Raw genomic sequence first — 22,375 nt, forward strand, 5'->3', positions numbered from 1 at the left:
ATACATATGCTGTACGTGAATGTCTGGACTAATTTGCTGGCCATTACTCACCGGGTATTAGCAGGGAACATCTAAAGTGATCAAAAGATACTCGTACTCGATTCTATATCTAGAACCAGGCACGCCGGGAGCAACTTTCGCATTAACCGCGAAGTCACTTGGGATGAATTTGCATACAATTAAATTACTCATTTGTATTATCAACTTCTCGACGGAGCTTTTGTTCATTTCTCGTGCTCCAGATCACTCCGCGTGTCCCGCCGCTGAAACGTTCATCCAATTACCAGTAAATTCACCGAAGTAATTGCACATATGCGATGCCGAGGGGAGGGGCATCGAGTCTGGACCGCCGCATTCGAATGGCTCGTAAAACTTACGGCCACAAAACAGTTTACGTACATCGAATGCAATCGCGGTACCCTCGCTGTCAAGTGGGTGGATGGGGTCGACTTTTGGGTGGTTGGGAGCTGAGTGCTTCTGTCACTTTGTGTGTGCAGCCAGTCGGAAAATGAATTCAAAACTCGGCTGACTCAGCTGCATCCAAATCGGGCCCAGACCGGCATTCAGCAACGAATTCGCCCGCCGAGCGCAGGAGAATCCGCTGGTGTTTATCAATATCCAATGCTAACAATGCCAATGTTAATAAATAATTAGAATTGCTCACCTGGTGCGCGGGTACACTAAAAAATTCGGAAGTGTGCATACAGATACGGATACAATTCAATTAGCTGGTGAAAAACATTTGAAAAGGAAAGAAAAACATTCCAAACTTAAGAGCATTGCAAAAATTTCGTTCAACTAATGTGTTATTATTATTAAATATTACAAATATTACAAAATAAAACTAAACAAATTCTTGCCTATAGAACAGGTTTTTAAAAGGACTGTTGCCCATTATCGATTACCCTAATGTTTTTGAACCCCAAATTGGAGCCAAATTACTTGAAATTGGTACGAGTGCAATAACGATTTTTATAAGTGCATCGCCTGCGTTCCGTTGGGTGATGCAACACAGCAATTGCAGTGGAGCCAAAGTGAATTGTAACAATTATCCACTGCGAACGGGCAGCAATTTCGACGGGTTCCACTCCGATCACTTTGGGGGGAGTTGCATATATGCATGGTTAATTTGAGAGGAACATTTCCAAAGGGGCATCCGGAGGGGCGTGAACTGGCAACGTAACAGGCCACAGATAAATCATTCTTTGCACACAGCCACAGTCACAGTCACTTGAAAAGTTGGCTCCCTTTAAAAGTTGGCTGTACTCAGACTAGACTAATGAATAGACTTTTAATTAACGCGTGCCAGTGTCCAACCTCTGTCGCCATTTCTACTCTATTTCCCCGAGTGTTCTGCCCTCGGAATTTGTTTGCACAGCTGCCAGCACTTTGCCGTAATATATATTTATACAAATATAGTCCCTTATGCCCGATCGCCAACGGAATGCTGTGCTCGATTTATGGCAATTTTAAGTCTGCCCATCCGAAATATAGTTTCGTGATTAATATAGAATTTAAGGCTCGGAAATGCACAGATAAATTATTCGCAGCATTTCATTAGTGCGCCGAAAATATTTGTGTGAATATTTTAAATAAATTATTCTGGTATAAGCTCCCACATTTCGATCTTTATCCGTGGTTTTCCACAACACTATTAAGCGTCGAAAAGTTGATTGGATTCCTTTGGTTCAAAGACCTAAGTGTCCTTGTCTCGTTTACGTACGTATTTTCAACTTATTTTCCAATTACCAGATCCAATTGCTTGCCACCTTTTCGCTGGGCCAGCACAAATGGCCACAAAGGCAAAAACACGTTAGCACAATCCGGACCAGGCAACCTGAATATATACCTAGATTTTCTTAACCACAAATGCTCGAAGAAATTGCTGGGAAGGAAACCCAATTGGCCGTCCCTTTCATTTCTCTTTGACTTTTGCATGGCAAGCCAGAAAAACCATACACCCATATACTCGAGGGGTGAAAGGTGATATACAGTGAAACCCATTCAAAGGCGCTTTGTGCATTATTTAATAATAAATAAGGCAATAAGCGGTATGGATATAATTTACTCCACCGATATGAATAATTCGATGTCAAAGGTTTCGTTAATGATATTCGCATTTAATTGGAAAGTGGAGGTAAAAGAGTATATAACTTGACTATAATAACACCATATAATAGGTTTCATTATTCTAATTAAAAGTTTTATAAATCTATTAAAAAAACAATTTAAACGAGAAAACCCACGAATGGCTAAAGCACAAGCACTAAGCAAATGATTTTCTACGGAAATACTGGTTATTTCTGATTTAAACGCTATTCACATGGCACCATTATATAATTGAATTTATCAAGACCTGCCATGCCACACACCTGTCCTCTTCAACTCTTGCATCAAACTTAAGCCGAATTTCCGCCAACTATTCATCGCATTTTCCGGACCAGTTTCAGAGTCAGATTCCCATTCCCACGGGCTTGTGAGCCGTCTATTTATAGGGAAAATTCCTCTTTGATGTCTCGAACACAATGCCCGTTCCGATGTTCAGTTGGCCATGTCGGGAATTATTATTTTCCGTCACCGGCCTGCATAAAGGAAAATTCCCTGGCCCCAGGCACACACACACACAAAGCATAAAAGCTGCTTAGCTGTCCTTTCGTGCATGTCCTGGCCATCTTAAGGACAAACTTGGCGAAAGGAGCAACCGCCGCAGGAGGAGCCATGGAGTCCAAGAGGCTAATGGGAGTGTGGCCGAAAAAGTGCGGTTATAAATAACCTCAGACATTCGGAACGTCCACTTCTCGACTCCCTTGGCCATCATATAAATATGCATACTCGTACAAGGAGTGGGTTTGCGAGTGTTTGGGTTACGTGGCATGTACACACGCCAACTTTTGTCTGCAGCCAAAATCGAGGAAACAAAATAAAGGCAGTATTTTCTCTATTTCCCTTTTTCATGGGTTTTCCCTTCGCTTTTGCCCTGAAATGTGTAATGTAGGGGCATATAAGCCGACGGCATGTGTGCCATAGGTGTTTGTGCTGGAAAATCGGAAGCCAACGGAAAAACGAAACAAACCAAAAATGATGCAGAACTTTTTGACAGTCCCGCAGTCCTTTTCAGCATTCTTATTTGCCGTTTCCTTTGTTGTTCCTGCCGGTTGGAAGTTTCCATTTTTGGTCTAAAACTTTTCCAATACGGAACAAGCAGAGCAACTTGAATTGATACGGATGAAAAGTGCATGTGTGCATAAATATTTGGTTTTAGTTACGCAAAAGAAAGTTCTTAAACAGTAATACTTACTCGAAACTGCACGAAAACTTCTTAAAATTTGACTGAAAACAAGTACAAGTGAGTAATGTGAAATCTTTTATAAAACGACAAAACATAGGATCTTGACCTAAGTCCGATAATGTAACACACAGTATATTTACTGGCAATGTAAATATCCTTCAACAGCATCTGGAATTCAAGGACTTTGTTTTGACAAGACCTCTGGCAATTGAGATGGAAAATAATAAAGAATGTGCAACGCAGATGTTTTCCTTTTAGCATTTGCTCCTCTATTCCATTGCCACACATGCTCGTTTCAAAAGCTCATCCAACAAAAAGAAGCTAACAAAGAGTGGTTGGAACTACCAATCTCCAGATTCCAGATTTGAGCCCCCTCCTTCCTCCCCTTTGAGATGCTCCATCGAACAGTTTGAATAAGAACGCCCACGAAATGTGTATATATTTTTTAAGGATTTCAAATTCATTTTATTGGTTTTTTTGTTTGTTTCTTTTCCTTTGTGTTTTGTTGTTCTCCTTCTCTCCTCTTTAAATCATCATTTTACTTATAATTCTTTTAATTTTTCGCAAATTTGTTTTTTATTGTATGCTTGTTTGTTGTGTTTGTTTGGTTGTTTTTGTATGTTTTATTTTTTCTCAAGACTTCTCATCTTATTTGTTGGTTTATAAATATATATATATATGTGTATATATATATATATTTGTATATATATGCACTTGCTATATAAACTTAAATGTACAAACTAAATTAAATAACTTGAATTTTGCTTTCTCATTTTCTTGCGTTCAGGTTCTTGTCCCACACATAATATTCATATATATGTTTATTTAGTTAATATGTACCTCGCACGCACTCACATGAAACAACAACGAAAAGGTTTTTCTCTACTGGCTAACCTAACCGAACAAACTTTTTGACTCAGGTGAAGGGATTTAGAGTACAAAAAAGTAGACAAACGATAAAAGTAGTACAAATTAGTGCATAATGTATCTTTAATACAAGAACGTAAAGCATTCAAATCGTTAGTCAGATAGTAAAGCTCAGGTTGGGCTCCTCAGATACTGTATCTGCACATTCAAAGAGCTGGGCTAACAGCTACCGTACAAAGTTAACTAACACAGGAGAAAAATTGCACAAATTAAAGATCGCCTTCTCGCCCTCTTACTGTACTGCACATATGTTTCGAATATATATATATATTTAGTTTTATATATCCACATTAAATTTGTATGCTCAGACTACCGTAGATTATTTTCAGAATATGCTTATGTGTGTGTTGTCCGTGTGTGGTTGTGGGTGTTATTGTGATTGTGTGTGACTGAGAAAGGACTCAAATCAAAGGATCGGCGACAGGTTTCCACACAAACTGGTCGGAAACACATAAACATGTGTATGTTTCATATAAAGGGGAGACATTTTGGTTGTGATGTGAACATTTCGTGGCTACAAACATCGTCTTCTTAGTCGATTGATTTCGGTTTTGCTTTGTTTACTTTTATTTACCATTAAATTTAGATGCTTAACTAATGCCTATTTATGACTTTTGTCTCGCAACTAGTTGAACAAATAATCATAGAAAACATAAAAAGTATCTATAAATTAAATTTATTTGTTATCGGTTACGATCCCGAGTTGCTCTCGCTCTTTATATCTCTCTTCTCACAACAACATAATTTAAAAGTCTTCACTTTTAGAAATAAATAATAACAGGGAAGGGAGGGGAAGGGCAGGGAATACGGAGAAGTGCCATTAAAATTGAAAGGTAGGGTAGCTCGGAAACGATTTCGATGGATCCTAACGGCCACAACGGTTAAAATGATTTCCACTCCTCTCCGCACATAACGAAACAATAAATAACTCCGATCGATATTTACTTGAATATAACTGCTATAGTTGCCTTTTTCTCTTCATTTTCCTCTTTGCTCCAATTAATTATACTTAGCACATGATATTCGCTTTGTTCTGCTCCTGGTAAGTATAATGCTTCAATCTTTGTGTATATATAGACATGACTCCGTCGACATCCTCGGCATCCGCTTCTCTTTTAGTTTCATTAATGCTAAGTTTTATACGTTTTTTACACACAAATTTCAGTTGATTTTTTGTTTTCTTTTCTTATGTTGCTTAAATGTAAACATTTAGATTTCTTTTTTACTTTATATATTTCTTGCTGCGTTTCAAATGTTTCTTGTTACTGTTACTGTTACTTTTACTTGCTTTAGTTTTATACTTCTGAGTTTTGAGTAGTTGGTGTGGGTACCTTGCGAGTAGTGAGTGGATGGACAACTATTCATGAGTGAGTGCGCATACTTGTAGGTGCCACTGTTGAAATGGGTTATGGGCATAATGCTCTGATTCAGCTATAGGTTGTGGTTCTGTACTGATCCGGGGTTTTTGATCCGGGGCGGTCGGTTGGTTTATTGTTGCACGTCGTCGCTGATTGTACAACATTTATATACGCGAATATATATAAATATCTAGAGACATGTCTACGGTAAGGTAAGAGGCCAAATTTGTCGGGGCTACTTGTTGTGAAGCTCGCTTAGCGGGAAGGCGGGGGGCAAAAGAGCTTCCAGTGGACTGATTTCACTCACTGGTCACCTGGATGAGCAGTGTCCTCATTTGGCGGCGACTTTTGCTTTCGCTTTTGGTTTCGGTTTTCGTTTTGGTTATTCTGAGGGCCTTAAACTCGATTCTGCTCTTCTTCCGTACTCAATCTCAATTACAACTTTAATGAATCGCAATATTTGCCTGCCTTCTTTGTTTGCTTGCTGATGGCGCTTGGTTTTTTTTTGTTTTTTTTTTTTTGTCAAGCACACTGTGTGCGCCATAATTTTTGTGTTACATTTAACCTTTTGTAGTTCATTTAAAAATTATTAAAGCGTTTTATACTCTCAACTTGTTGTTTCTGCAGCTGACTGAGCGACCGACCTGGATCATTCGATCGATCGAAATGAAATGAAATTCTTTAGCCCTGGTTTAGATGACAATTCTCCTGGATTTCCTCTTATGATTTTTCTCTAATGATTTCAGTGTCTTCCATTCACTTTCGCTTTGCACTTGCTTCTGTTGCTGGTTCTTTATCGGTTCCTCTTGTATTCTTTAGTTAAGACTAAGCTACGTTTACAACTAAATATCTGTAGTCTCGTGGTTAAATACGCTATATGTTATGAATGAATATTAATGTGTAAGTCATTATTTTATCGGTTTCTATATCTTGTTTCGGTATCCGGATTTCAAATCTTCCATTTCTTCCAAGTCCTTCCACTCTTCTTCACACACTAGATGAAAAGATTGTTCCGGCTGTCTTCGAACTGTTCCACTTGAACACGGAGGGAAATGCTGAAAGATATCGAAGATCGAAAAGAATGAGTTAGTTGTGTCTGCAAACTCAATCAAGCGTGCATTTGCATAAATCGCAATTTATTCAGCTCGTATCTGTCGGCTTTGACTTCTTCCGATCCGGTCCTATAGCCACCCAACCTTGACTTCAGCCCGACTGTACTTCCTACTCGGGTTTCTTAACCTCTGCCGCATATCAAATTGAGCTAGAGCACACCTGATAACTCATTCAGCACACTAAACCACCAAAAGCGACTTTTCGATTCTATTATTATATTTAATTTGGCCATTGGCTATTTCTCGTTTCACGATTAGCTCAGAGCATTCAGCTAGGTCAAGGTCGTGTCTATGACTTCCCTGTGAGGCAACCTCAAAACTAGGGTCAGACAACATACATATAGTATTTGGGTGAATGCACCTACTTATAGTTATTCATAATAAATAGTGTAGATACATAATAAGAACATTTTGGTTACAATTTGCTTAATAGCAACTAAAAATACTGTTTAACCTCTGTATTGCATTAAGCAGAATAACGTGTTTAATGTTTTGAGTACGCCACTTGCAATCCCCGCAGCTGAATGATAACTGCGCTATTGGCACTTGAACCGAACAGTTTATAAAGGACCGGACCACTCCCACAGGAAAAGTGATAAGACTCCCGCGGGCTGGAGAAATTTTCCCATGTCCCCGAGCATATTGGCATGTTAAAAGTTTTATAGATTTTTCGCCTTATCAGTCCGGCACATGCTTGGCTGCTCCTACCACCCACTGCCCCCTCTCATGGGCAGCCCATGACGTCAGCGAGCCACAGCAGCGTGCTATATTAAATCTCTTACACGAAACTCACACTCGCACACTCGGAATGTGTGGAATAAAAAAAAACATAACAAGATAAAAAACATTTGCAGGCAGCGTTTTATCGCTGAAACAAAAAGCGTCACTGAATCGCTGCCGCTGCACCCACGCAAAGGTAGCCCAAATACACACAAAAGATACAGATACACACGTTCGGGAACCCGAAACCGAAGAGCTGCAGTGCCAGTGCTCAGGTCTCGCACAAATGTGAGTTGAGTTGCTGGAGTTTGGCATTGAATTTACAAGAGATCTTTGGTCCGCCATTGTCTCGAATTACATAAGGTCGAAACCGAAATAATGTGGCCAACAGGCGGTTGCAAGGGGAGGGGCATTACGTGTACCAAGTAACAAAACTAATGGAAGCGGACCGAAGAAACTTTCACCCATCCAGCGATCGACGCTGGCCTTGAAAGCTCAACAAAACAAAAATCGCTGCCAGCCTTAATGCACAAAAAGTAAACCCATTTAATATTGATATCAAAACGCCAAAGGCTTGAAAAGTACCCGAAAGATGAGCCACTGAAAAATTCATATAATCTCTTTGTTGCATAAAACATTCAAAGTTGCCTCGAAGAAATCTGAAAACCCATTTGGTCTAACAAGTGCTCCAAGAGCTTCAAACTTGTCTGAGAACTCGGTTAGATGGGTTTGAGTAGGGGAAAGCTAGAAGGAGCAAACGAATGGTGGAGGGTGGATTCTCGGCAACACGTTTGACCTACACGCAATGACAAAAATGTTGCCAAAAAGAACAATCAAAATATATCTCGGCATATTTATATTTCTAACAGACGGCGGAAAAAAAGGATACTTAAATCATATGAAAAATAAATTAATTTATATAAGATTTTATTTCGCCTTGATTCAGCCCCTTCGCTGTTTGGCGCAGAAAGACGAAAAACATTTCAATAAATCAGCCAGAAAGCAAGACAACCCGAGTGGACAAGTGGCCGAAAATATCTTTAGATATATTCATATGCATATATGATCTATAAATGAACATATTTCACCGCGGTCTATATCTGCGACAATATTACGAATATAATGTTCGACCAGCTGCTGCTTCTGTCGCTTCAGTGTCTTGCCCTAAAAACTCCTGTGAAATACCGACTGATACTTAACTCTCCCCAGGCTTTTGTATCATCTTTGCATTGTTATACAGCTCATTTACATATGCCGAAGCTTATAAATATTGCAAGCCACCCACATGCAAATGACGTGTAAATACACCCTATTCACGATTTTTTACTGTATTTATAGTTAGCTCATTCATTTGCCTCGGCCACTCGAGCAACTCAACTCGAAATCCGACTCACTGCCTTCGAGAAACATCACATTCCCCATTTGGTTAGTCTGCCAAGGAGTCGAGTCAGTTGCCGCGTTTCCCTGGCCGGTAATTACGCATTTTAAAATGCAGTCTGTGTTCTGAAGGCATCAAATATTTACAGGCAGACAGGGAGCCAACACAGTTTTTCCGTACGGCCAGCCAGAAATTGAATATGTCGTTGTCCCAGTCCACATTTTCGTCGTTGTTTGGCCTTTTCTAAAATGCACAAAACACTAAACACTCTGGGAAAAAGGTAGACCCAAACGAGTACACAGTCAGAAAATATGTCTGTAATCCACAGTTGTCTTCCAAGCACGTCGTCAACTACTTAACTCTGCCTTAAAATTTACCATATTTGTGAGGCAGCCAAGGAGCCGCGTCGTACAATTTCTCAGGGCAGATAAAACAACAGGGGATAGAGTTAATGAAAGTAGATCCCAAGGACTCAGAGGTTTGGAAGACTGCAGCTGACAAGGGAATTTGTCAAGTCTGTGCATTATTAATCAGTACGGGCATCGCTTTGCTAGAAAAAGGGTTTTCCAGATAGAATCATAAAGATCTTCGACATAACTCTGATTAAAACAAGACCAAAGTGAGCACATTAAACGGATACCAACCATTCCACACTGATTGATTAAATTCCTCACAATACGAGTATACTCGTGCATTTCTTTAGAATACTTTCCCATACACTTGAGTAACCTCTGACAGTTTCCTTTTTGGACTTCGTCACTCTGGTCATTCAGGGGAGTGTTTTTCTTGCATTGACTTTGGGTTCAAGGAACGCCAAAAAAAAAATAAAAGAAAAGAAAAGAAAAGAAAAGGCTCTGCAATTTGCAATTCACATTCGGCGCTTTTGTTGTGCCCAATTCATTTCTGCTCAGTCTCACATCCAGACACTCGCTTTGAACCCTCAACTTTGTTTAATAACAAAACAAATGCAAGACAAATGCAAAAGGCAGCAAAAATTGGCCAATGAAAGAGCACAGAATCGGAATGCGAATGCGAATGGGGATCGGCATGCCAATTATCGGGGCGCCCTCCCAACGATGTGTATATATATATATTTTTTTTGTTTTGCCGCTGCTCGTAAATCAAAGTGTGGAAAAGTTTTGGGGCAGTGGAAAAGAAAAATAAAAAATTGATAGAGGCTCTCGCGCCGTATCTAATGTCAATAAACTTCTTGCCTTTGAAATCAAATCAATTTTCATGCCAAGCGAAAGCGGGCAGCCATCTTGATGGAGCAGGGAAAGCGGAAAAACGGAAAAGCGGGTACGAAAGTGGCACCAAAGAGGGGAAAATCGATGCCGGCCCTCAAGACAAATCAATTAAAAGGAAATTTCACGTATATTATTCTGTGTTAAATTTCACATTTGCACGTTTTCATCGAACCCAATGGAAAATGTCAACGAAACGAACTGATGTGAAATGAACAGGAAACGGAAACATGACAAACGGAGGGGATTCAGTGGACGAGGGGCACGATTGGAGACTACAGGGCTGGTGGGCTGGGCTGCCCACACAGAAGCGCAAATTAAAAGCAAATTTCAATTTTTGCAATGACATTGTCACTGTTTTTGCTGCCGCCACTCTCGCTTTTTGTTGTAACAGAATTAACTACGAAAGTAATTAAAGACCGGGGGCAGGGCAAGATGGGCACGATGGGCACGATGGGCAAGAGCTGGACGGGATGGGCTGATGGGATTGTCGGGCCGGGTCCGGGTTCGGGTCCGGGTCCGGGTCAACTGGTGCCCGCAGGGAAAGCGGCGGAGAGACAGGAGCTTTCCACGGATGAGAGGTGGCCATAAAAAGACTCAACTTGTCTTGCGCGCGCATGATGGCAATTAACATTACACACCAACGCACCTACAGTCGTTGGGAGATCCAATAGTTTTGAGTGCAATTACTGCATACTTGGGAAGCCCTATCTATTCCATTTGTTATGTTTATATCGTCGTACTCAATTATTAACAAGTTTATCTTTTAGTCATTCAAAATAAATCATTGTTCACTTATTTCATATATAATTGAACTAGATTAAGCGATTCAAATATGATGATTTATCGTTTTAAATTTGCTAATTTTCTTGTATCCAACTACAAGAGTATTGAAATATAAATGAGGACGTTCATTAGTTCAGAATTTTGTCCTCATCAATATTGTAGCCAATCTAAAAGGGGTTCGAAATGCAAATGAACTGGGCCATAAACGAGTCCTCACACAACATGTGAATCGACCCTCGCCCGGTGCTCACCCACTCACAGGCTGAAGAAGCCACTGAGGAGAGTGGACGAGGATGGGGAGGGGCTTACACGCAACAGCGCCGCCGGCGACATGGCACACAATTTGTGCGCTGCAATAAAATAAAATTAAAATTTGAAACAACTAAGGCAGCAGCAACATTGAAACATTCACTCGAAGTGGGGAGCAGAGGGCAGGGAGCAGAGGGCGCTTCGCAAGAATTCAGTGGGAAGCTGTTTGTTTATATATATGTATGCATATATGTATGAGTGTGCAGCGCACACTGGGCGTATGAGCGATGTGCGACTTTTTTGTTGCGTTTTTACGCTCCTATCCTTTGGGATACTCTCGCATTATAATCTCTTTGCTGCTTTCATTTCACTCATAATTATGATAAGACAGTAATTACATTTATCTGCTGCTGGCAGCATTCGACACCAGCAGCTGAGGACAAAGCCAACAATTGGCGGCTTTAATCGCGACCACATTGCGTATGCGTAATATATGCAAACGTGTTGCGTATACGTCATGTTGTGCCAGCGTTCGTCCAAGGTGAGTGCATAGAATTAGTTAAATTATCAGCGGATGGCCTTCGAGTGCTAACTGCTGCGACTAACGCAGCATGAAATTGCCGCACAGAGTTGAGAGAAGCGGCATTCTCGAATATATATAGTATTTCGCATAGGTCAAGGATATCTTGGCAATTGTTTATAGGTGATTAGAAAACACCTGACAAGTGTCCTGATCGTATGCAAATGACGTCAGCGGCCAGGAAAACCTTTCCCTGCGTAATAACCCAATTAACTTGAGCACATGGAAAATGAAGAATACATATAATATATTAAAGACGACAAGACGGGCGTAGGAAACCTTTAGAATCGAGGCAGGAGGGTAAAGTGTTTTGTCACCCAAGAGATTGATGATTCAATTAAGGCAAAAAGCGAAAAGAAAGGCATAAGAAAAAAGGATCAAGTGCAGACCATTTGCCCGCCCCACCGATTTGCTCAGTGTGTTTCTTATGTTTCAGGCAAAAGAAAAAAGGCGCACAATAATTAATCAATAATTACGCTTTGCGTGAGCGAAGGGGAAACCAGGGTAGCCTGGGTAGCAAATAAAACAATATTCATTAATTTGCGGCTGCCTATAGCACCTGGCCCCACCCCACCCCTCCTCCTCCTACTCCGCCTTCACAGCTCCACGCCCCCTCGAGAGCCGCCCTCTTTCAATGTCAGGCAAGCAAAAGCAAGAGCCAGAGCAACAACAACAATTATTATTGATTACATGTCAGTTGTATTGAGTTTGCGGGAAAGAGGCAGTAGTCCCTGCCTACCGACCACGTGTCCCCGTCTATCTAATTGTATTCCTCTGCCTGTTTTTTATCAAATTCAATTAGACGCACGACTATAACTGTAATTGTGTGTTAGCCGTCAGATAGAAAATGTATACACACTTACGTATAAAACGCGGTACAGATGTGGAGTCAATAAAGCGTTTGTTATTTTGTTGTCTCTGTTATCAGGACACATGAAAAATGGAAATGCACCGATGGCGATGGCGATGGTGATGATGATATAACTGACAGAAACTAGCACAAAACTCGTTTCCATACTCAACTGGGGTGCATATTCTTAACCCATTTTCCCAGAAACCCAAACAAAACAAATTAAAAAACAGTAAACAGAAAAAAAAGGCTGGGAAACTTCTGGGGAAAAGTTGAAAAAACTACGGATCGGGGAACCGCATAAATATGAATCTAATAACTCTCCTTGTTTGCTCTATCTCGTCTTGGCTCTTATCGCTTAGCATTCGCCAGCTGTTGTTTGGTTTTGGCCTGCGAGCAAGTTTTGTTTTAGTTTTGTGGCCCATTGTCAGCAGCAACAACCTCACTCTCATATGACAACTGGCGTCAATAAGTTTTCTTTATTATTTTTTTCTTAATGATTCCACGCTGATAAGCCCTCAAGGGGGCAGTTTGTTGTGCCTCCCATTTTAAAAGTTGTTATCATCGAAAAGTGTGGGACACTACACACGTACATAGCCCTAGATTAAATTGAATCAATGAATTTGAATTCGCAGAAATTCGATAGCAATCAAAAGAGAAGCATGTTCGATGTACATGGCCATATAAACTAGTTAGCCTGCATTTTTTTCGTTTGTCTCGTTGGAATTTTTGCATGAAGTCATTCCTCACCGTCGAATGCATGTGTACATAACACCTGCCCATAAATAACGGGCGGTGAGCAACGAGGAACGGAATAAAAACGAAAACTAAAACGGAAAATTTCAATTTTCACTGTGCAGCGTTTTTCCATGTTCAATTCTATTTTATTTGCCCATAAATACGGAATGAAAATAGCTGGTTACTGTGCGGGACAGTCGGACAGATAGATAGAATGGGGGTTGCTGGAAAAGTCAGCGTTTATCTCACAGATACACACCGCAGAAGTACGCGAAATAGCATTTACCTCGACCATTAGATGCGCTTTGATCAAGTGGAAAGATGTGATAAGGGAAACCCGTTTCGCATAGTATAAAATGCACTTGAGCGAAGGCTTTAACGAATCTTTTGTGTATCATAAAAAATATATACATTTTCCAACGCTGCAACTAATCGCTTATACATATCCTAAGCCTAACGGAAAGATATTTTAATCTAGGTAAGCAACAATGTTGATCAAGTAAAACAACACCATATGCTCCCGTATTTATTGACATAGTTTTGATTAGTTTGTCTTATAGCGAACTGTTCCCATTAGAGTCAAATGCACATGCAGAACCAAACAACGTGAAAAATCAAACAAGACGATAAGTGAGAAGAAAAACAACTGCTTGGCCGGAAAGATAATGGCGGGCAGCAAGTAAGATCGCCCGATCCTGATCGAGAACATATACTTTATGAGGTCGCGCGAGAACAAAATGCCCTCGCATTCCACTAGAACGCGTTCTAGGGAAAGAGTAGCGAAAATAAACAGCGGCTACAATTTTGAAAGCAACAACGACAACGAAAATAATTGCACAAATGAAACTGAGGGAAAAAGACGCGAAAAAGCAAAAATTAAAACGAGCACAACATGGCGAGCAAAACGAAGCTGCCGCCGACGTGTGCGTTATTTAAATGATTTTGCCCGTTTGCCTCGCCGTGGCTGTCTCAATTTAAATGTTTTTTATAGCCTGCATTCGGCGACTGCCACTCCCCACGTTTTCAGGGGGGCAGATTCAAAAGGGGCTCCAAGGGGCCACCAAACCGACTGAGACCCGTTTGCCAAACTGAGACGGAAAATCCAATCCAATCCAAACCAAACCAAGCCGCATCACACACCGCACACCACACACCACACCAAAACGAAATGAAACGAAGCGAAAAAGTAAACAAAATCAACAAACACAATTAAGGCAAAGGCAGAAATCGTTTAATTTATTCTTCATGCGTATGAAAGCGAAAATACAATTTGAGCTTTGCCTCTTTTTCGCTCTTCAATTTTTCATGTGCTCCTTTTGCATATTGCTCATACGACGCGTTGACTCAGTCGGACTTTCAGAGCTCACACGGAAAAAAATACTTGAAAGCATGCAAATAATTGCTAGCATAACAGTACAACAGTGTTTCTATAATAAAACGTATAGCTGCTGTTTTTTAATTTACTGGGTAATGAAAATATCGTTATAGCTCTAAATAGCCTGTGAGTTTCATTTACTGACTCACTCCAGAATTCGCATACTTAATAGCCAAGTCATATTCACGTTTCGTATTAGGATCAACTTTTATTTTATTCAAAATACTTATTCAAAGAACTGTTGAAAGTTTTACCAGTAAAAAAAAAAGCCTTTACTCCTGTGTCTCTTTTAAAAACGAAATTGGAATTGGTCACCTGGGGGAACCAGAAACAGAACCATTTACCTTATTGAATTCCCGGAAAATTCCGCGTTTCCCCCCCTCGGCGACTTAATTGCTTTCACTTCCCACGACCATTGTCTTGGCATCTCCGTCTTATTGTTACCATCGCCATCGCCATTTACTTGGCCATTTGCCGCACTTGCAGCGCGTGCGTGCTGGCTGAAAAGCGCGATTTGAGGGCACTGTTACAAGGCTGCCCGGCCTAGTCGTTATGTCTCTGACTGTCTGAGATCTACCGCCCCCGTTCCACCGCGCCCCGCATCTCCCCCTGGCAGCCCGAATTTGGCCAGACATCGTCTCAGATTCACAAGCGCGTTGGCAGTTGCATTCTGTGTGTTTGGCCGACTGCTAAACTTGGCTTGGTCTAGGTGTTTATTGGAGCACGACGAATGCGTGCTGAATCCGTGCTGGGTATTGCTGGGTATCTGAGCGCTTGTGCCGCGGCTTCTGAGAACAAGTTGGCTCAGCGACATCCAGCTGGGAGTTGAACTTTGGCACTTAGTTTGCTCCAAATAGACAAAGGGGGCTAGTAACAGTGCAATCAAGTTATTCGACTGTGACACATAACTCAGCTACTTATTCACTTATATATAGCCAATCAAGCAAATTAAAATGCATATCAGAATTGTATAATTATTTTAATTAATTATTTAACTGCATAAATTTCCGAAACATTCCTCATGAACTAAATCGATAAGAGAGACGTGCAGACCATACAAGACTTCCCCTTGGCCCTTTTTCCCCCTAGGAATCTTCAAAGCCTTTAACTCATTGCCACAGGCCAGGGAAAAAGTTTAATTGGCTTATCAGGGGAAATCGAATTCTAGGGCGTGCCTCCCAATCACCCCACACCCAGCTGGTTTCTTCGCGTGATAACGTTGCCTCCGCCGCCTCTGCATTGATAAGCAATCAGAAAAGCCGTCGAGTTAATGTAAATAAGTAAACCTAATGCCCGACACTTGGTACCCATGACTACGGGCCTAATTGACTTGGCCCAAAACAAATGATTGATGGCTTTCTCAGGCAGCAAGTGGCAGAAACAGCCAAATGTTTGTACACACATTTATATACATACATAATTGGTGCCAATAAAACTGTAGACAACACATGTCGCATGGAAATGTTCGTTTGTATATGTGCAGGGCAATCGAAGTCGAAGCAAAAGTATGCGATGTTCGGATGGACAACTCTTTTGGGGCTAGGCCAAAGGTCGAGCAAGGTCACGGTCGGCGATTACCGCACATGGGCGTGAATACTTCGGATTTTCCCCTTGATCTGCCCCGAAATAGTTGGTGCAGTCAAGCTTTTCCCCAGAATTAACCACTCTCGTTTGCGTTTCTGTTTTTAGTTTTTCGCATTTGCACAATTTCTAAACTTTATGCGGCAATCGCACGCAGCTCTTGCTTTTGTTTTGCTCATGATGTTTGGACATAAAACTTATTATAATTTATTAATTACCAGCAGCGTTTTGGCTTTGATAAAAGAAACACAATTTCGGTAATGGCCAACGGGCACGCAATCGAGCTGGGCAAAGCTCGGCAAAGAAACGAGAAATAATTCATAAAATAAAAGATATACGAGTACTTCGTCTACAGCCTTTTGCTTTGACATTATTCATGACTTTCTCTCCCCTTTTTGTTGGCCTTTCAAATGGGTCAAGAGTGAATGACTATATTTCTGTGTGGAAATTGTGGGAGTCCCAGGAAATTAAAATGGAAAAGCATTTTGCTATTTAATTAAAGAAGATGCAGCGAAGAAGAATATTTGGAATATTTGTACTCTACTTCTGCTGAAGTCTGCTGAAGTGAGTGGACTTAAATGAATACATTTCAGCTAGAAAGTTTCAAGATTTACAACCCACAAACATTTTGTGTGTAAATTCACGTTAAGCACCGAGAATTCCTTTGAACGTAATTGGTTTGCATTGCTACTATCAGCTGTCTGGCTTGTCTGTTGAGCAGATTAGACCCGTCTCAACTTCGGTTGCCTGCTACAGTTAACGTTTACGACCGCATTCTGACGCTTATTGCAATTAATGATTTCGATGTTTACGGGTATTTCTGCCCGGGGGGCTCACTCCGCCTGTGAGTAAGTGGTCATGCTCGAGTATCTTTTTGAGAAAACATCACGTACTATAGGTTTTGGGAGTCGCAGGGGAACCATCCGCATACCCGTATACCACATCACATCGCAATAAGCCAAGTCACCGAGGGAAACTAATTAAAAGAATTCCGTGTACGGGGCAACTGTCGCGGGCAGAACAATTGACGGACGAGCTGAAATGCCTTTTGTCTCATAATCAACTCTCCGCCACTCAACTCGCTCTCCTTAAAAAAAGCAAAAACATTCCACTGAAAGCAATCAATCAATCAAGCCTCTCGTCCATCAATCTCGAGCTAAAGTCAAAACAAAAACAAACACAAACCTAGCATACCCTTGCCCTGAATACCCTTCGCTTTCACTCCGCCAACGAATCGTTACCCGTTACCGAAGAAAGTCCGGAACACAGTCAATAGATTAATATCTCGTCCGGCAAATATGGTGAGAAATAGCCTTCTGTGTGAATTTGCAAATTGATATATGGCATACTAAATTAGGAACTCGCCTTTCCCCATATATCTCAGTAAGTCAATAGTAATTCCTCTTCATAAACCATTCTATATGTGGCCAGAAGAAAAGTTGTAATATGCCATTTGCAAATGAAATAAAGCACATATTGTAGTTATTTACTTAGATTCAGAGTTTGAAGAGCAGAAAGAAAACTGTGCTATCAGTAAGATTAGGCGTGAATAAGAATGTTGTTATTAGCAATAAATAAAACGAGTGAATTATGAAGTAAACAAACTTTTCAAATTTGAAACCCAGACCTACGAACCGGAATGTGGTATTTGCCTTTCCTTGCTGATTAAACCTACTGAACTATTTGGGCTCGACTAAGTTACTCGGATCGAAGGGTTCCTAACTCACTGTATATCTTTCCAACAGTATTATATAATAACAAGTGTACTTACGTTGATGTAAATTGTTGTGTGTGGTGAGAAATCCAATGCTGGCAATAGTGTGGATGTGGAGTAGATGCGGATAGATAGGCAGACGAAGATGAGGCTGTAGATTTGTGTTGTGGGGCTGTTACAGTTGTTGTAGTTGTAAGTAGTAGACATATAGACAAGACGACGACAACGACGATGAGGACGTGGTCCGCGATGCCACGGCGGTGGCAACAGCAGGAGCAGTTGCAGATACAATCGCAGTAGCGGATACAATTGCAATTGCAGTTGCAGACGCCTGCAGAACGAGGGGATTGGGCTGACTGGCGAAGAGCTCCTCTAGAATTCAGCAAACTCCTTGGCACACTTCTCGGTGCTGGAGATCCGCAGCGCCTCCTCCTCGTAGTCATCGAAATTGCTCGTGTCGCCGGGACCCTTACACCGCGGAATGAACGGCGCCTCGATTTTCTTTTGGAAGATCGCAATCCAGTCGGTGGAGGCGAACCACTTCTGGTTCTTAATATCATTGACGCCCGCCTTCAGATTGCCGTAGCGCTTGGTCAGATCCACCTGCAGCAGGTTGCGCAGCAGGTCCTTCAGATCGGAGCCAAAGTGCGACGGGAAGCGCACCTTGCCGGAGACGATCTTCTCGTAGATCTGGATCGGCTGATCCGCAAAGAACGGCGGATAGCCGGCGGCCATTTCGTAGACGAGTACGCCCAACGCCCACCAGTCGACGGCCTTGTTGTAACCCTTGGACAGAATGATCTCCGGGGCCAGGTATTCGGGCGTGCCGCACAGCGTCCAGGTGCGGCCCTTGACCCGCTTGGCGAAACCGAAGTCCGTCACCTTGAGGTAGCCCTGCGAGTCGATCAGCAGATTCTCCGGCTTCAGATCACGGTAGATGAGGTCCAAGTAGTGCAGGTACTCGAAGGCCAGCACGATTTGCGCCGCATAGAAGCGCGAGTGCGGCTCCGAGAAGCGGCCCACCTTGCGCAGGTGGGAGAACATCTCGCCACCGGGAACATACTCCAGCACCATGTAGAGGTTGGAGTTGTCCTTGAAGTGGTAGCGCAGCGAGACGAGGAAGGGGAACTGGATGGCCTGCAGGATTCGCTTCTCGTTCAGCGTGTGCTCCACCTGCTTCAGCTTGACCACCTTCTGCTTGTCAAGGATCTTCATGGCATAATAGTCTTTCGTGGGCTTGTGCTGGACGATCATGACACGGCCAAAGGAGCCGGTGCCCAGGGTCTTGATCCGTTCGAAGTCATCGAGGGCGGCGGTGTTGGTCGGATTGCGTCGCCACTTGTCCTCGAACTCCTCCTTGGCCTGCTCGAGGAACTCCTTCACCGTCTCGGCGGCATCGACCTTCTTGTTCGACGTGGTGGCGTTGTTGCCCATCTTGGAGATGGTGCCCGTTAGCGATGACAAACGGAACGTTGCGCTGGCCGACACTTGGGCCTGATCGTCGCCGGAGCTACTAGGTCCTCCTCCCCCTCCTCCGCTGGCTCCTCCTGAATCCGCCCCGGAACCGGGCGTGGTCGTGGCGGCGGGGGGCGTGCTCTTGTGGGCGGCGGCTGCTGACGAGGGGCCGCTGCTGCTGCTGCTTGCCTGGTCCGCTGGAGGTCCCGCTGCCGCTGCCGCTCCTCCCGCTGCCGCTCCGCCCTCCTCCTCGCAACTGGACTGCGCCTGTAGCTTGCCCTCGCCGGATGTGGAACTATGATGGGACTTTTTCTTTTTGAGGAACTGCAAAATGGACTTAGCTATTTTGCCGAGTTACGGGTCAACGGTGCGGATGAAATAGTTGCTCCTTCTGGGCCAAAGAGAGCTTCTCACTGGAGCTCTCTCTCTCACTTATTCGCTGAATATCCTTTTGAATTGGTTTCTAGGTTTGGTGTTTAAAGGCGCTTGGTTTAGACGCGTTTAAATTCTGGTTTTAGCACGTATTGGTTTCTTTTATTTTTGAGGTCTTAAACTAGTTTTACACTTTAGGCTTAGACTAACATTTGGTTTCACACTTTAGGTTGCTTATGATCGCGATTTACTCTAATTTGAGAAGCTGCAAAGAGAAACGGGAGAGAAAACGGCACAAATTAGCGGGATATTCGGTAAGGAGCTAAAAATAAGAGTCCAGTTTTCAGAGTTCTTTATCCATACATATGGATATGTAGGCACATATATACATATATATATTTTAATTTATTTATATATGTATCTTCTTCTCTTTTAGATATTTCACTTCATTTTGTTTGTGTTCTCACAGCGCTTTGCTGGCACTTTTATGGTGCTTAAAAAAGCTGGTTATAATCACTGAATAAATAAGCTTAACAAAATCGCACACAAACTCGAAATTCAGAAAATAATAAAAAGAAGAGAGCAGAGGAATGGCAAAGAGAGCGAGAGGAGAGAAGAGGAGAGGAGGCGACTTTCGATCGTGTCAAGTGTCAAACAGCTGATGCTATAGTGCCCGCTCACTCCCACTCACGCACTGTTACGCAGTGCTGCTTCCTCTTCCTCGCGCATTCCCTCTCATTTCAGCCTATTTTAATTATTAAATACTTTTTTTTGGCACCGTTTTGCTTTGGCTTCTGTTTTTTCATTTTCATTTCCTTTGCCTTTGCTTCTTTGCGTTCACTGGTGTGCGTGTGTGTGTGTGCATGTGTGCGAGTTAATGTGCATATGTATGCGCTTCTGGTTTTACTTTTGCGATCTCTTTTCGGCGCTCTCTTCGTAGGCACTTTTCCACATTTCGCACACTTTAAATTAGTTAAATTGGCCTTTATTGCTCGGTGTGCTAAATTTTCGCCATTCGATTTGGGCATAAAAAATCCCGTGGTTTAAACAAACACAATCGCACACGCATACACACACACAGCGCTCACTCACACGTACGCACACACACACACAACCGCACACAGATTGAATAATCGATTTTTTACATTCATTTCCTTTTTCTGAGTTTGTTTGACTTTGCTTTTCGATTTTCGCTGCGCGAACCTTTACCTTTTTGCAATTAACGACTACGATGCCAGCGATTTGTAAACACTATTCAGAAATATTGCCTCGACTTTCCGATCGATTTGATGCACTGTAGCTGTGGATTGATGGCTTAGATTAAAAATACCCGCATAGCCGCCGAACCGAGTTTTCCCGTCCAAATCGTTCAAAGTTTTTTTTTCGACTGACGCGACTCGCGAATGCGCCCCCGCACGCAGGTGTGAGCAGGCCAGCGATAGGCAGTTCGCTCGGCGCGAGCGCTGCGGCGCAGCCATGAGTAATCCCTACTGCGTGGGTGCTATTCCGGCCGAAATTTGAGGTGGTGATAAATAGCAAGCGGTTTTCCAAAAAATTAATAAAATACCTTTACAATATAATTCAACTAGGGCTTTCTAACTTAATTGTTACGCTTTAAGAATACTAAGCTGCATGTTTTACCAGTGTGTTTCTTTATAACTTCAAGCTCATTGGTACTGCAGATTTAATATAAAATCCATAAATATGGCATTACTGTTGGTTTCGTAAGGTTCATGAAAAGCTATGTAACATATTCAGAAGAACTCCTCATTTAAAAACATAATATTGGGGAATTTCCCAAAACGATCGCAAGTATATTTAAGCCAGGGCTGCAGAGAGCCCATATTATCCGTTGCGATTAATACCGCCTAGGAACAGTATGACCAGACTGCATGCTTGGTATTTCTGAGCTAGCTGCGAACGGTCCTCTAACGCCAACGCACGTGTTTTGAAAACGATTTCAATTATTCTGCAATTGCCCTCAGTGAAGCAACAAGCGGAGAGGTTGCATTTTGAAACACGTTTTTCCGGTAACAACATACAATATACAAGCCAATATGGTGAGTTGATATGCGGCAGCCATTGAGAGATGTAAATTACAATACATTTCCCGATCCTTGCAGACTGAGGAAGTGAATCCCAAGGCATTCCCACTGGCCGATGCCCAGCTCACGGCCAAGATTATGAATTTGCTGCAGCAGGCATTGAATTACAACCAACTGCGCAAGGGAGCCAACGAGGCCACCAAGACCCTCAACCGTGGACTGGCCGATATTGTGGTGCTGGCCGGAGATGCGGAGCCCATCGAGATTCTGCTGCATTTGCCGCTCCTCTGCGAGGACAAGAACGTGCCCTACGTCTTCGTGCGCTCCAAGCAGGCCTTGGGTCGTGCCTGCGGCGTTTCCCGGCCAATCGTCGCCTGCTCGGTGACCACCAACGAGGGCAGCCAGCTCAAGTCGCAGATTACCTCCATTCAGCAGGAGATCGAGCGACTCCTAGTCTAGTATTTTTTCCCTTAAGTGAACATACGTACAAATTGGTAATTTCAAATTGAAATTTTGAATAAACATGTGTATTTTTTAATGCATATTGGGTTTCTAATTTTGCTTTCCGACGCACATGGCCTGTTTGGAGTGACCGTTTTTCG

At 42.4% G+C, this 22,375-nt stretch overlaps 2 protein-coding genes across 2 annotated transcripts; one reads left to right on the forward strand and one right to left on the reverse strand.

The window, feature by feature from the left end:
- Positions 1-5,282: 5,282 nt before the first annotated feature.
- LOC6540831 (cAMP-dependent protein kinase catalytic subunit) lies at positions 5,283-21,170 on the reverse strand. Its single transcript, XM_001969294.3, has 3 exons — positions 20,938-21,170; positions 17,959-19,993; positions 5,283-6,629 (listed from the first exon to the last, which is right to left on the reverse strand). Exon 2 carries the CDS (start codon positions 19,333-19,335, stop codon positions 18,274-18,276), a length of 1,062 nt encoding a protein of 353 aa, XP_001969330.2. The 5' UTR covers positions 19,336-19,993; positions 20,938-21,170; the 3' UTR covers positions 5,283-6,629; positions 17,959-18,273.
- Positions 21,171-21,613: 443 nt separating this feature from the next.
- Positions 21,614-22,315, forward strand: LOC6540856 (NHP2-like protein 1 homolog). Its single transcript, XM_001969295.3, has 2 exons — positions 21,614-21,788; positions 21,852-22,315. Exons 1-2 carry the CDS (start codon positions 21,786-21,788, stop codon positions 22,230-22,232), a joined length of 384 nt encoding a protein of 127 aa, XP_001969331.1. The 5' UTR covers positions 21,614-21,785; the 3' UTR covers positions 22,233-22,315.
- Positions 22,316-22,375: the final 60 nt, after the last annotated feature.

This window comes from Drosophila erecta, unplaced genomic scaffold (assembly GCF_003286155.1).
Source record: "Drosophila erecta strain 14021-0224.00,06,07 unplaced genomic scaffold, DereRS2 tig00000055-arrow-pilon, whole genome shotgun sequence".
In the NCBI taxonomy this organism is placed as follows: domain Eukaryota; kingdom Metazoa; phylum Arthropoda; class Insecta; order Diptera; family Drosophilidae; genus Drosophila; species Drosophila erecta.

Excerpts from the sequence above, each read along its gene's own strand:
- LOC6540831 (XM_001969294.3), bottom strand. The coding sequence starts at position 19,335 with ATGGGCAACAACGCCACCACGTCGAACAAGAAGGTCGATGCCGCCGAG.